General features: G+C 50.1%; 1 protein-coding gene across 5 annotated transcripts in view; it reads right to left on the bottom strand.

Annotated features, from left to right (window-relative positions):
• Nucleotides 1–7,622: 7,622 nt before the first annotated feature.
• Nucleotides 7,623–13,100, bottom strand: part of LOC101129411 (multidrug and toxin extrusion protein 1) — a 44,815-nt gene continuing 39,337 nt past the window's right edge. For all 5 annotated transcript variants that reach the window (XM_019028502.4, XM_019028505.3, XM_055385952.2 and 2 more), the window contains one exon: nucleotides 7,623–9,326. In XM_019028502.4, the coding sequence (XP_018884047.1) occupies nucleotides 9,100–9,326 (227 nt within the window). In that variant the 3' untranslated portion in view covers nucleotides 7,623–9,099. The remainder of the gene's footprint in view (nucleotides 9,327–13,100) is intronic.

Consider the following 13,100-nt stretch of genomic DNA (forward strand, 5'->3'; position numbering starts at 1 on the left):
TGCCAACTGCAATCCCAGTAACGTTCACCACCTGCAAGAGAACCACAGACCTGGTGTGGCAGACCTTCAGGGGACGACGCCAGTTCAGGGTCGCATCAGACAGCTCCCTCTTCATGGAGGAACCTCAACAAGCTTGTCTCTAAAGGGCAACTCACAGATGTATGCTGTATTTTAGATCAAATGGGTGTCTACATCTATCCTTATTGATTACTGAACAAAAATGTACCTTCTAACTAAAGGATGATAACCACCTTGTGTCAACTGGGGAAATATGAAACCTAGTTTTTCTTAAACAGTATAGCACATTATAATTTCTATATTTAAGGTTAAATTGTGGGCCAGGTGCGGTGGCTCATGCCTGTAATCTCAGCACTTTGGGAGGCCGAGGCAGGTAGATCACTTGCGGCCAGGAGTTTGAGACCAGCCTGACCAACATGGTGAAACCCCATGTCTACTAAAAATACAAAATTGGCCGGGCATGGTGGCGGGCGCCTGTAATCCCAGTTACTTGGGAGGCTGCAGCAGGAGAATCACTTGAACCCAGGAGGTGAAGGTTTGCAGTAAGCCAAGATCATACCATTGCACTCTAGCCTGGGTGACAGAGTGAGACCCTGTCTCAAAAAAATAAAAAATAAATAAAATTAAGTTGTGGTTAACATCTAAAGGTGATGCCCCGATCTGCCAGTAGGATGTGCATTTAGTAATAATAACAGCAAACTTTTATTGAGCACATACTATGTGCCAGGCACTGTCCTAAGCCCCTCATGTACATAGTGCTAGGACCACTCATCTCATTTTTTGTTTTGGGTAACCTGAGTTACACAAAGTGTATGTCCCTTGCCCAAGTTACTCAGATGGTGACCTAAGTCTGGGAAGTCTGGCTCCAGATCCCAAGCTTTAGTCCTCCAGTGAGGAACAGGACTAGTTGTGTCACCCTCTTGACCAGACCTCACCCAGTCCCTGACAATTAAGGGCACATAGAGAGCCCGCAGGTAGGGCGCAGGAGGCATGCAGGGCGAGGGGCTGAAAGACCCTCATTTGCGTCCTGCGTCTCACGGTTACTGGTGATGGCAGCCCCAGGTGAGTTAGCTTCTTCACTGACCACGACTCTGGCCTGGTGAACACAAACTCCAGCCCCACGACATAACTGACAGGCCATACATGTACTGCCCAGCGGGACCCCATGAGACCAGGGTCTCCATCTAACCGTGCCCCAGGAGGGCTGTGGCACAATGAGGATATACCCACACAGCAACACTGAATTCCAGCCAGGGCAGAGGGGCATGACTAAAGCTCCCAAACCCCTTGGACTGCCAGGAAAACAGAAAGGTAAAGCATGCTAATTTATGAAGTTTTGTGTTTTAAAAAGTCACACAGAGCTGGGCACGGCGGCTCATGCCTGTAATCCCAGCACTCTGGGAGGCCAAGGTGGACAGATCACTTGAGGCCAGGAGTTCAAGAGCAGCCCGGACAACATGGCAAAACCCCATCTCTAGAAAATACAAAAATTAGCCAGGAGTGGTGGTATGCACCTGTAGTCCCAGCTACTCAGGAAGCTGAGGCATAAGAATTGTTTGAACCTGGGAGGCAGAGGTTGCAGTGAGCCAAGACTGCGCCCCTGCACTCTAGCCTGGGCAACAGAGCAAGACTCTGTCTCAAAAAAAAAAAAAAAAAAATGTCACATAGGAGGGTAGGGGGATGGGGCGGATAGGGAGAGATGTGTTAAAGGATACAAAGTTACAGTTAGGCAGAAGGAATAGGCTCCTGTGTTCCACCATACTGCAGGGTGACTGCAGGAAACAATCACAAGATAGCTTCAAATAGCTGGAAGGATACTGAAGCCTGGGCAACATGACCAGACCCCATCTCTACAAAAATTTTAAAAATTAGCTGGACATTGGCCGAGTGTGGTGGCTCACGCCTGTAATCCCAGCACTCTGGGAGGCTGAGGCAGGTGGATCACCTGAGGTCAGGATTTCGAGACCAGCCTGGCCAATACAGTGAAACCCTGTCTCTACTAAAAATACAAAAATTAGCTGGGTGTGGTGGCACATGCCTGTAGTCCCAGCTACTCAGGAGGCTGAGGCAGGAGAATCGTTTGAACCCAGGAGATGGAGGTTGCAGTGAGTCACTGCACTCCAGCCTGGGTAACAGAGCGAGACTCTGTCTCAAAAAAAAAAAAAAAAAATTTTGCTGGACTTGGTGGCACACAACTGTGGTTGTAGCTACTTAGAAGGCTGAGGTGGGAGGATCACTTGAGCCCAGGGGTTTGAGGCTGCAGTGAGCTATGATTGCGCCACTGCACTCCAGCCTGGGTGACAGGGCAAGATCCTGTCTCAAAAAAAAAAAAAAAAAAGAAATAAAAGAAAAGAAGATATTGAATATTCCCAACACAGAGAAATGAGAAATGTGTTACTCTCCCCCAGGGCTCAGTCTACCCATGTAAAGCAGGACCATGGCCTTGGGCCCCGCAGCTTCTGCTGTCACAAGCTTTTATCAAACTGAGCTCTGACGTTAGACGTCTCGCTTACAACACACAACTTTATAAAAGATAGAACAAAAATTGCTACTCTGTCTCTGGCGGCAAGCAGCCCAGAACACCACGCTCCATGTCATGGTGTCTGCCTTCTGAAGGTCAAGGGGAATGTGGCTGAGGCTCAGTACCCAGGCCCGCCCTTCCGCCAAATCAAGGCTTCCATAAAACCTCAGCACAGTTTCCAGCCTATCCCATGCCAACTCATCCCTGGCTCCCAGCTTTTCCACCCATGTTTCTTTGACCCAATTCTAACAGCTATTTATTTATCCTTCTTTTAGGGAAGTATTTGTGTAAACTGGTTCAAATTCTTCGTGGAACAAGGTGGAATATAAATAAATGTTCCTTTATTTAAAAAAAAAAACACATTTTTGTTAGTCCTTTTATACTATGAACATTTTTCCAAAGGTAAAAAATTTTGTTTTCACAGTTATCTTAAAAATGAGTCTATTATCTTCCTAGAAGATCTCACTGCAACCTCCACCTCCTGGTTTCAAGAGATCTCCTGCCTCAGCCTCCCAAGTAGTTGGGATTACAGGCACCCACCACCATGCCTGGCTAATTTTTGTGTTTTTAGTAGAGACGGGGTTTCGCCATGTTGGTCAGGTTAGTCTTGAACTCCTGACTTCAGGTGATCTGCCCGCCTCAGCCTCCCAAAGTGCTGGGATTACAGGCGTGAGCCACCACGCCGTGCCTAACCACAGGAATTTCTGTAGCCCATTCCTGATAAGGGGCTCTGCGCTCTTCCGCCTTTGGCCAAGGGCAGTGGTAGTTCAGCTAAGTTGTCAAGACAATTTTGGCCAACATGGTAAAACCCCGTCTCTACTAAAAATACAAAAATTAGCCAGACACGGTGGTGGGCGCCTGTAATCCCAGCTACTCAGGAGGTTGAGGTGGGAGAATTGCTTGAATCTGGGAGGCAGAGGTTGCAGTGAGCTGAGATCTCGCCACTGCACTCCAGCCTAGGCAATAGAGCAAGACTTCATCTCAGGAAAAAACAAAAACAAAAACAAAAAAACCCAACAGAGTCAGCTTGACTAGTGCTGTCCTCTGGGGCCACCTGCTCAAGGGCATTTTGTCCTTTGTTCCTTCCAGTCTGGTCTCCCATATCCTAAAATCGCCCTCCCTTACCACCACCCCTCCTTCCCTGCTGGCCTCCTTCAAGCCAAGCTTCTTGAAGGTGTTCTTTGCACTCGGGCCTGGCCTGCACTCCCGACTCAGCCCCTGTTGATGCCTTGTTTGTTCCTGCCCAGCCCACTGGGCCTGGCCTCTTCCTGGCCTCCTGTGACAAAATCCTCAGGTGAGCACTTGGCCGTCCTTAATCCACTTGGCCATCCCTGCTTTCTAGAGCACTGCCTTGGCCTCCATGACCTCCCACCCCCCGAAGTTCTTGCCACCCTGCTAGCTGCCCTTCTCAGCCTACAGTGTGTGCTTTTCTTCCACTGCACCCTCCCCTGGTATCCCTGGCCCTCAGAGTCCCCCACAACTTCACCTTCTACCATGGCACACATTCTCCTGCAGCATCTGTCTGCCTCCCATGTTGAAAACTCTCTTTTAAGCTTCAGTTTCTGCTGCCTCTACCCTCCATGTTAACAGTCCCAGCTCCTGGGAGCAGGGACACATTGTCCCAGGACACGTGTAAAATGCCACAGGGGCCAGCTAGCTCACTGGTTATCCCTGGCTCAGAAGTTCCCCCAATGCTGTCAGCTGTTGGTGAGGAGGGTGGGAGCAGATGGTGGGAAATGGGGCTGCCTGGGCAGCGGCAGGTGGGCACCCCTGGGAGGGGTTGCTTGTGGTGCGGGCCCCCAGCCTGGGCCTGCCCGGCATATGCTGTTAGCGGCGCATTTGTTTCCTCAAGTCCTTTGGAGTCAAGAACCTCAAGCGCGTGGGGATCATACTTCAGAGAGGGGTCCTCATCCTTATGCTGTGCTGCTTTCCCTGCTGGGCTGACTTGGTCAACACCGAGCGCATACTTCTCTTAAAACAAGACCCCAAAGTCTCCAGGTGAGGTCCCCCGTTTCCCAATCCTAGGTTAAGAGTAAGTGGCTATCTGGTCATTGTACCTGTGTGGACATTTTCGGCCAATTACATGGTCTTGATCCCTTTCAAAAATGAAAGCTGTGACTGTGGGTCACAGAGTCGAGCCCACAGCCCCAGGGATGATGGCAGAGGCGGGGAGAGGAGAAGAGTGGACACCCAGATGCTGAGGTCCTCTTGAACAAGGTGGCTGACTGGCCATCAGATGTCATCCACAGGGAGGAGTGACCGATGGCCCAGAAGTGAGCCCGGGGAGCACCCTGGGGGCAGTGATGGTTGGCAAGCAGTAATCAGAAAAGGTGGACCCCAATCCTGGGCCCTGCGGGGACACAGCAGGAAATTTCCCTGCCAGTCTTAGATCATCATCCTGTTAAGGTAGAGGCCAAGCTCGTCTTTCCCGGTGGGGACACTGGAGCAGCCATGTATACGAATCTCCTCTGCCTTCGTGCCTCTTCCTAGAGTCCCAGTCTAAACTTTCAAAGGAAGCAAAAATGTCCCTTAATCCAATACGTTCACCAAATAACAGACCTGTAAATAAAATGTGTGACTGATTCCACCTGGCAAGGTCTTCGCTCCCATGTAGCTGAATGAGAAGCTCCGGTGGCCCTCCATGTTCTTAGGGTGTGTACCCATCTCACGGGGACAGAGGGGACATTTTCTGAGACTAGGGAAAGCCGCCTACCATCACCAGCAGATGTGTTTTCCACTTTCTCTGAAAGCCTGGATGAAATGCAGGAAGAAACAACTTTCCACATCACTAACAAAAGCCAGGGAAGAGATGTCCCAGGAGGTGTGATTTCAATCCATGGGAGAGGCTTTTCCACAAGGGTGAAAGGGTGGGAGCTGAATGTACTGTGTAATCCAATTAATGGCAAACAACCTAAATTACCTAAAAGTCTCCTGATTTAATTTCATAATAGAAAAAAGTGCAGTTATTTCAGTTTTACACTTTTCTAAGTATTGACACGAGCTCCTTCCAAATCTAATCAGGTAATGGTAAGCCACAGGTCAGTCGCAGACCTGTAAAGGAAGATGCATAAGACATGATACAATTCAAATTGATTTTTTTTTCTTTCCTTTTTTTTTTTTTTTTGAGACGGAGTCTCCTTCTGTTACCCAGGCGGGAGTGCAGTGGCACAATTCCGGCTCACTGCAACCTCAGGCCCCTGGGTTCAAGCGGTTCTCGTGCCTCAGCCTCCCAAGTAGCTGGGATTACAGGCCCGTGCCACCACACCCGGCTAATTTTTGTATTTTTAGTAGAGACGGCGTTTTCCCATGTTGGCCAGGCTGGTCTCAAACTCCTGACCTCAGGTGATCCGCCTACCTCGGCCTCCCAAAGTGCTGGCTGGGATTACAGGCGTTAGCCACCGCGCCCCGCCCTGTGTGTTTGTTTTTGAGACAGGGTCTTGCTCTGTTGCCAAGGCTGGGGTGCAGTGGTGCGGTCTCAGCTCACTGCAGCCTCGATCTGCTGGGCTTAAGCAATCCTCCTGCTTCAGTCTCCCGAGTAGCTGGGACCATAGGCGGTGCCACCACGCCGGGATAATTTTTGTATTTTTAGTAGAGACGGGGGTCTTGCTATGCTGCCCAGGCAGGTCTCGAACTCCTGAGCTCAAGCGATCCTCCCACCTGGGCCTCCCAAAGCGCTGGGATTACAGTCGTGAGCCACAGCGCCTGGGGACACCGCTCAAATCCTAAGCCTTGGCCGCCCGTCGGCTCCTACAGGGGCGAAATCAGGCACCCAACGTGACGGCGAGCGTGACAGCGTCCAGCTCGACCTTGCCCAGATGTCCACAGAAAATGGAGCTGACGAGGCTGATGAGAAAGATCATCAACTGCGCAAGAAACTGCGGAGGCGCGGAAAGCAAGGCGCGTTCACAGCCGCCCTCCCTCCTGGAAGCCCGCGCCCAACCCTGCGCGGCGGCCGCTCCGGAGGCGTCGGGCTGGGCGTGAGGACGCCGCACTCACCACTGGGCCCGCGAGCGCCGCCAGCTCAGCCGCCTCCCCCGGCAGGTCCGGGGGCAGCGCACCCCGCAGGCCCCACAAACCGTCACGCCATCCGAGGGCCCGGAGCCGCTATGGGGGCCGGTCCTTGGCGGCGGCGGGGAGCTCGGCGGGGACCGGGGCGTCGGCGGCCGCAGGGGCCTCCATGCGGAGGCCGGGAGCGGCTGGCGGCGGCGCGGGCGCGGGACCGCAGCGCGGTGGGGGGGTGAGGGGGGCGGCCCGATCCCACCCAGCCCCGCCCCTCCCCGTCCTGGACCCGCTCCAGACGCCCAGGGCAATGGTCGCCGCCCTCAGAACCCTGGGGGAGGGGACCGGGAGGGCCCTTGGGGGCTTATGAAGGGGGCTCGGGGAAGGGGTCCCTGCGTGAGAGGATCCCTCGTGTGCTTTTGGATGACACGGGTTTTTATCAGGAGAGTTTGTAGGTCAGGTTGGAAGAGCAAAATGCCTAGAGGGTGGGCAGACAGGACTGAGCTGGTGATTCCATCCTCCCGCGGAGCACACGTCCGGCGCTTTCTGGCGTGCTTCTCCAGGCCTGGGCTTGCTGCGGGTTCAGGTGTTTCCGGGAGAGGAGGGGTCCTGCCTCGCAGGGACCCCAGCCTCCCTGCTCCTGGCGGCCCGCCCGGGGTGGCCTCCTGGCCGGCGGCTATTTGTGGCTGGTGGTTGAAAGAACCTCCTCTTATCCCCAGGGGGTCCCTGCCCTACCTGGCAAGGGGAAGGGCAGGGGGTCCTGTGGGAGGGGAATGGAGACAGGGCTCGAGGGTTCCTGACGAGGAGCTGGGGAGGGGCCTCTGCGGTGTCTGCCCCCTGCCCCCAGGCCCAACCCCGAGGGCCACAGTGCAAGCCTTTATCTGCCTTCCTGGAGAATGGGCCTCGTGGCCCCAAGAACAAGGCACTGAGGGTAGAGATACCTTAAGGTGGCCCCAACCAAAATCAGCAGTTGGGTGTTTTTTACTCAAAGTAGGTAACTTTTCTGATTTTGTTATTTCAGGAAAAGGCCATGCCTAGAGCATTATATCCATCCTAGCACTAAGTCAAAAATGTAGAGGCAAAATCTCAATAATGTTTTATTTTGGAAGAAAGAATTGCATGTTCAGGGCATCCATGTAGACCAGTTGGTCCTCGGTATGTCGGAACAACACAGAGAAGGCTGGAGGTTTTATCAAAAGAAATGTCAGTATTGCTCTTTGAGAGTTTATTGGCACCAGGAAGGGTGCTGGGAGCTGGCAAGCTACAACTGGTGAGCAACCGGGCAGGCAAAATTATTCCTAGAGCTTCAGCAAGTTATCTCAGCAGTTATGGATAAAGCTGGTCCCAGCTTACAGCACGCAGTTTCACCAGCTGGATGTGCAGAGAATTACATTCCTAGATTAATGTTATGTGCCTGAGGTGCTTTTATCCCTGGCTTCTTGACTTTTGATTGGGTGTGATAAGAATGACTTAATTTGGTGTAATCCACTTTCACAGCACTGAGCATACTTAGTATGTACTGAGGGTTGCTGAATTAACGGTGTGTACCGCACCCCAGGAAGGCTTAAGGAAGTAGGATTACTGCTTAAGCTAAGACCTTTATTAAAATTTTGTCCTCTGGCCAGTCGTGGTGGCTCATGCCTATAATCCCAACACTTTGGGAGGGCAAGGTGGAAGGATTGCTTGATTCCAGGAATTCAAGACCAGCCTGGGAAACAAAGGGTAGACCCTGATATAAAAAATTAGCTAGGCGTGGTGGCACACGCCTGTGGTCTCAGCTACTCAGGAGGCTGAGCTGGGAGGATCACTTGAGCCCAGGAGGTTGAGGCTGCAGTAGGTCACGCACACACCCCTACCAGGAATTATCAGTCCTTGTTTGGATTTCCACAGCTCGAAAGATTTCCCAACTGTTTTTCAGTGTCCACAGTGCCTAGATCTAGACCTCAAATGAAGATTAACAAATGCCAGCTGGGCATGGTGGCATACCCCTGTAGTCTCAGCTACTCTGGTGGCTGACACAGGAGGATTGCTTGAAGCCCAAGAGTTCGAGGCTGCAGTGAGCTATGATCGCACCACCGCACTCCAGCCTGCATGACAGAGCAAGACTTCCGTCTATTAAAAAAAAAATTAAAACAAAAACAAATACCATTTGCCCAGTGAATAGTAATCTAAGGCCCAAGGAAAGATATACTGTAAAATATATTTTACATAATTCAAGCAGTATGAATTCTTAAGCACTTAGTTTATGGGTTTGTGTCTAACAAAACAGCAGAAGTATCAAAGCCATTGGCCAATGCAGTCAGCACATTGATCCTTGCTTGGTTCAGATAGTGGTGAATTACTACTCATGTCATCTTTCAGACAGTGTCTTGGGCCACAATATAGCTTTTAACCTTAGTTGCTTTTTCTTTTTATAGAAAAATGTGTCTTTGCATTCCCAGCCCTCAAAATCCATGGGCTAACCTGAATGACATTAACTCAAAGTAAATTGTCACTGGTGGGCCTGTGAATTGTGTGTAAGCTCAAAAACATCACTTGACCTGACTTTCTTTCCTGCCACGTCACTGAATTCTGACATAGAATCTCACTAAAATCCCCACCAGCAAGATTAAGAAGACCCCCAGGAGCAGAAGCCCTCGCCGCAGCACCAGCTGTTTCCTGGACAATTTAGCGCCGTCCTGTGGATGTTCCGGCAAAGGTTCTTCTTGGCGCATCTGCTGATCTGACTGAGTCTCGCCTGTCTTTCCAACATCGTTCGTTAAAATTCCTTCAAGGTTTTCAGGGCACCCTGGGAGGAAAAAGGAACTTAGCAGCTTAAAAGGGATTTTTTTTTTCATTTTTATAAAGGGCTATGTATAAAAGGAATATGTGCTAATAGTGGAGAGAAAGTTAATTCAGGACACTATTGCTACAGTGAATAAATAAAAGAAATCCTATCGCAGAGTGCCCCTCCACTCACTCCTTCACGAACACCGATGATCCTACCAGCGCTGGCTTGGGTGCTCCAGGGAGCACTCTCCCAGGAGCTAGAGAAATAAGGTAGCCCTCTCCATTAAAATTCACAGGGAAGCCAGGCGCGGTGGCTCATGCCTGTAATCCCAGCACTTTGGGAGGCTGAGGCAGGCAGATCACCTGAGGTTGGGAGTTAGAGACCAGCCTGACCAATATGGAGAAACCCCGTCTCTACTAAAAATACAAAATTAGCCGGACATGGTGGCACATGCTTGTAATCCCAGCTACTCAGGAGGCTGAGGCAGTGAGGCAGGAGAATCGCTTGAACCCAGGAGGCAGAGGTTTGGGTGAGCCAAGATGGTGCCATTGCACTCTAGCCTGGGCAACAAGAGCAAAACTCCACTCCAAGGAAAAAAAAAAAAAAAAAGGATTCACAGGGGAAATTTTCAAGGAGCCAACACCCATCTAATAAGCATTTCAGAACAAAACACAAGGAGAAACAACCTAAGAAATAATTCAAGTCTGGGTGCGATGGCTCACGCCCATAATTCCAACACTTTGGGAGGCTGAGGTGGGAGAATCCCTTGAGCCCAGGAGTTCAAGACCAGCCTGGGCAACATAGTGATACCTCATCTCTACAAACAAAAACTTTGCTGGGCCTGATGGCGCATGCCTATAGTCCCAACTACTTGGGAGACTGAGGTGGGAGGATCACTTGAGCCCAGGATATCGAGGTGCAGTTAGCTATGATTGTGCTACTGCAGTCCAGCCTGAGTGACAGAGAGACACAGTGTCAAAAAAAAAAAAAAAAAAAAAAAGGAAGGAAGAAAGAATACGAGGCTATTCACAGAATGGGAGAAAGATGTGACCGTTCACATCCAAGGGCCTACTAAGTATTGAAGGATTGCAGAGAATTTTACCCCAAGATATGGCTCCCTGGTATAATGAGTATTTTAAATTAAAAACTCTTTAGAGATCAACAGGCCTTGAAAGAGACTTTTTCCCATCTACATAAAAGCCAGACAAACCCACCAAGAAGAACAATTGCCAAACCTTTTACAAAATAATGCCAGTCTCTCAGGTTCATTCAACTTCCAAAGGGAACCAGTCTGTCCACCCTGCCCCCAATCCATTCATTCTGCAAAATATTCAATCATTTTCCCTAGTACTCATTTACTATCCCTCAACAGAAGCACCAAATGCCCTATCTCCTCTCTCCCCTCTGAAAGTTGGTTATATGAGTGTTGGGCCTCACGGGGATGTTGGGTAACGACTGTGATTCTTCCCTTGTGCATGGTTAAATACATTTGTATGCCTTTTCTCTTATTCATCGGCCTTATTATAAGTTGATTTTTCAGTGAACCATTGGAGGGCAACGGGAAAGCTTCTCCTTCACCCCAACAGTTTCAAGCAGATAATGACTCACACCTAGACTTAGTCTCAAGACACTTCAGAACAGTAAGAGTAATAGGCCAGGCGTGGTGGTTCACACCTGTAATCCCAACACTTTGAGAGGCTAAAGCAGGAGGATTGCTTGAATCCAGAAGTTCAAGACCAACCTGGGCTGCAAAGCAAGACCTGGTCTCTACAAAAATATTAAAGAGTTAGCTGAGCATAGTGGCGCACACCTGTAATCCCAGCTACTCAGGAGGCTAAAATGGGAGGACTGTTTGAGCCTAGGAGTTTGAGACTGCAGTGAGCTATAATTGCACCACTGCACTCCAGCCTGGGTGATAGAACAAGACCCTATCTCAAAAAAAAAAAAAAAAAAAAAAAGGAATAAGAATAAGAAAATGTCCTAAAAGCTTCTGAAGAGAAAAATGAAGGCATATTACATAATGGCGAGAGAATAAGCTTGGCCATCCCATCTTCCTAATGAGCATAAGTGGATGAATGTTAGGAATGTAGCAATATCCTCAGAGTTCTGAAAGAAAATCATTTTGGTCCGGGTGCAGTGGCTGATGCCTCTAATCCCAGCACTTTGGAAGGCTGAGACAGGCAGATTGCTTGAGCCCAGGAGGTCAAGGCTGCAGTGAACCTTGATCGCACCACTGCACTCCAGCCTGGGTGACAGAAAAAGAGAGAAAGAGAGAAAAAGGGAGGGAGGGAGGGAGGGAGAAAAAGAAAATCATTTTGAACAGAATCATACCAGCTCACACTTAACAAAATGCTTTCCCTAGTCAGGCAGTTCTGGGTGCTTCTCAACCCCAACAGCGGTAGTATAAAAGTAAGTGCCATTGTTAGGCCGGGTGTGGTGGCTCACGCCTGTAATCCCAGTACTTTGGGAGGCCGAGCCAGGCGAATCACTTGAGGTCAGGAGTTCAAGAAAAGTCTGGCCAACATGGTGAAACCCCGTCTCTGCTAAAAATACAAACATTAGCAGGGTGTGGTGGTGCACCACCGCACACGCCTGTAATCCCAGCTACTCAGGAGGCTGAGGCAGGAGAATCACTTAAACCTGGGAGATAGAGGTTGCAGTGAAAACGAGCCACTGCACTCCAGCCTGGGCGACAGAGTGAGACTCAAAAACAACAACAGGGATAAGTGCTATTATGTGGATTTCACAAATCAGGGAAATTGGCAAGATGGTAGAAAACATCCACCAACCCTTCCCTGAAGATCATTATAGAACCTCAATAAAACAAATTAAATATCATCTTGAAGGCATCAGAATGCAAACAATGTAATGAAGAGTCACCAGGGCAAGATCCAGGGGACGAAGGAAACCCAGAGGGGCTGCCCAGCCTCTGGGGCTGCTTCACATCGGAGAGTTCATTCAGATCAGAGAGATGAGAGTATGCAGGTCAGAGAGACCTACATCCAGATCACATGACTGAGACGCTGAGCAGGGCTTTGGGGACTTGGGTACCTACCAAGAATCAGGCCCTGGCAAATCTCTCTGTACTTGAGGTTAGAACCCCAAAGGGCTGCATCCAAGACTTAAGGATGAACCAGTCCGGGTGTGGTGGCTCACACCTGTAATCCCAGCACTTTGGGGGGCCGAGGAGGGTGGATCACTTGTGGTCAGGAGTTCGAGACCAGCCTGACCAACGTGGTGAAACTCCATATCCACTAAAAATACAAAAATTAGCCAGGTATGGTGGCAGGCGCCTATAATCCCAGCTACTTGGGAAGCTGAGGCAGGAGAATCGCTTGAACCCGGGAGGCGGAGGTTGCAGTGAGCTGAGATCGCGCCATTGCACTCCAGCCTGGGCGATAGGGTGAGACTCCTTTAAAAAAAAAAAAAGCATGAACCAGAAGAAGTAAACCAAGCCTCACACTGGCTGCAGCACAATTTCAGTTTGCCTGGGTGCTCCAGAAAGCTCCATTTCCAAGATTGCCCTAGACTGCTGGTCACCCTCAGTGTCCAACAGAAGCAAAAGAAAATCCTCTCTGAAGATAAATAGACAACATTCTTTCAGGCTCAAGTTACTTCTATGAACAATTTTCAAATATAAAGTCTGGAACATAATCAAAGATAACCAGGCCAGGTGTGGTGGCTCACGCCTGTAATCCCACTGCTTTGGGAGGCCAAGGCAGGAGGATCGCTTGAGCCCAAGATGTAGAGGCTGCAGTGAGCTACACTGCACACCATCCTGGGCAACAGGGC

The sequence above is a fragment of the Gorilla gorilla genome, chromosome 4, assembly GCF_029281585.2.
Source record: "Gorilla gorilla gorilla isolate KB3781 chromosome 4, NHGRI_mGorGor1-v2.1_pri, whole genome shotgun sequence".
Taxonomy (NCBI): Eukaryota; Metazoa; Chordata; class Mammalia; order Primates; family Hominidae; genus Gorilla; species Gorilla gorilla.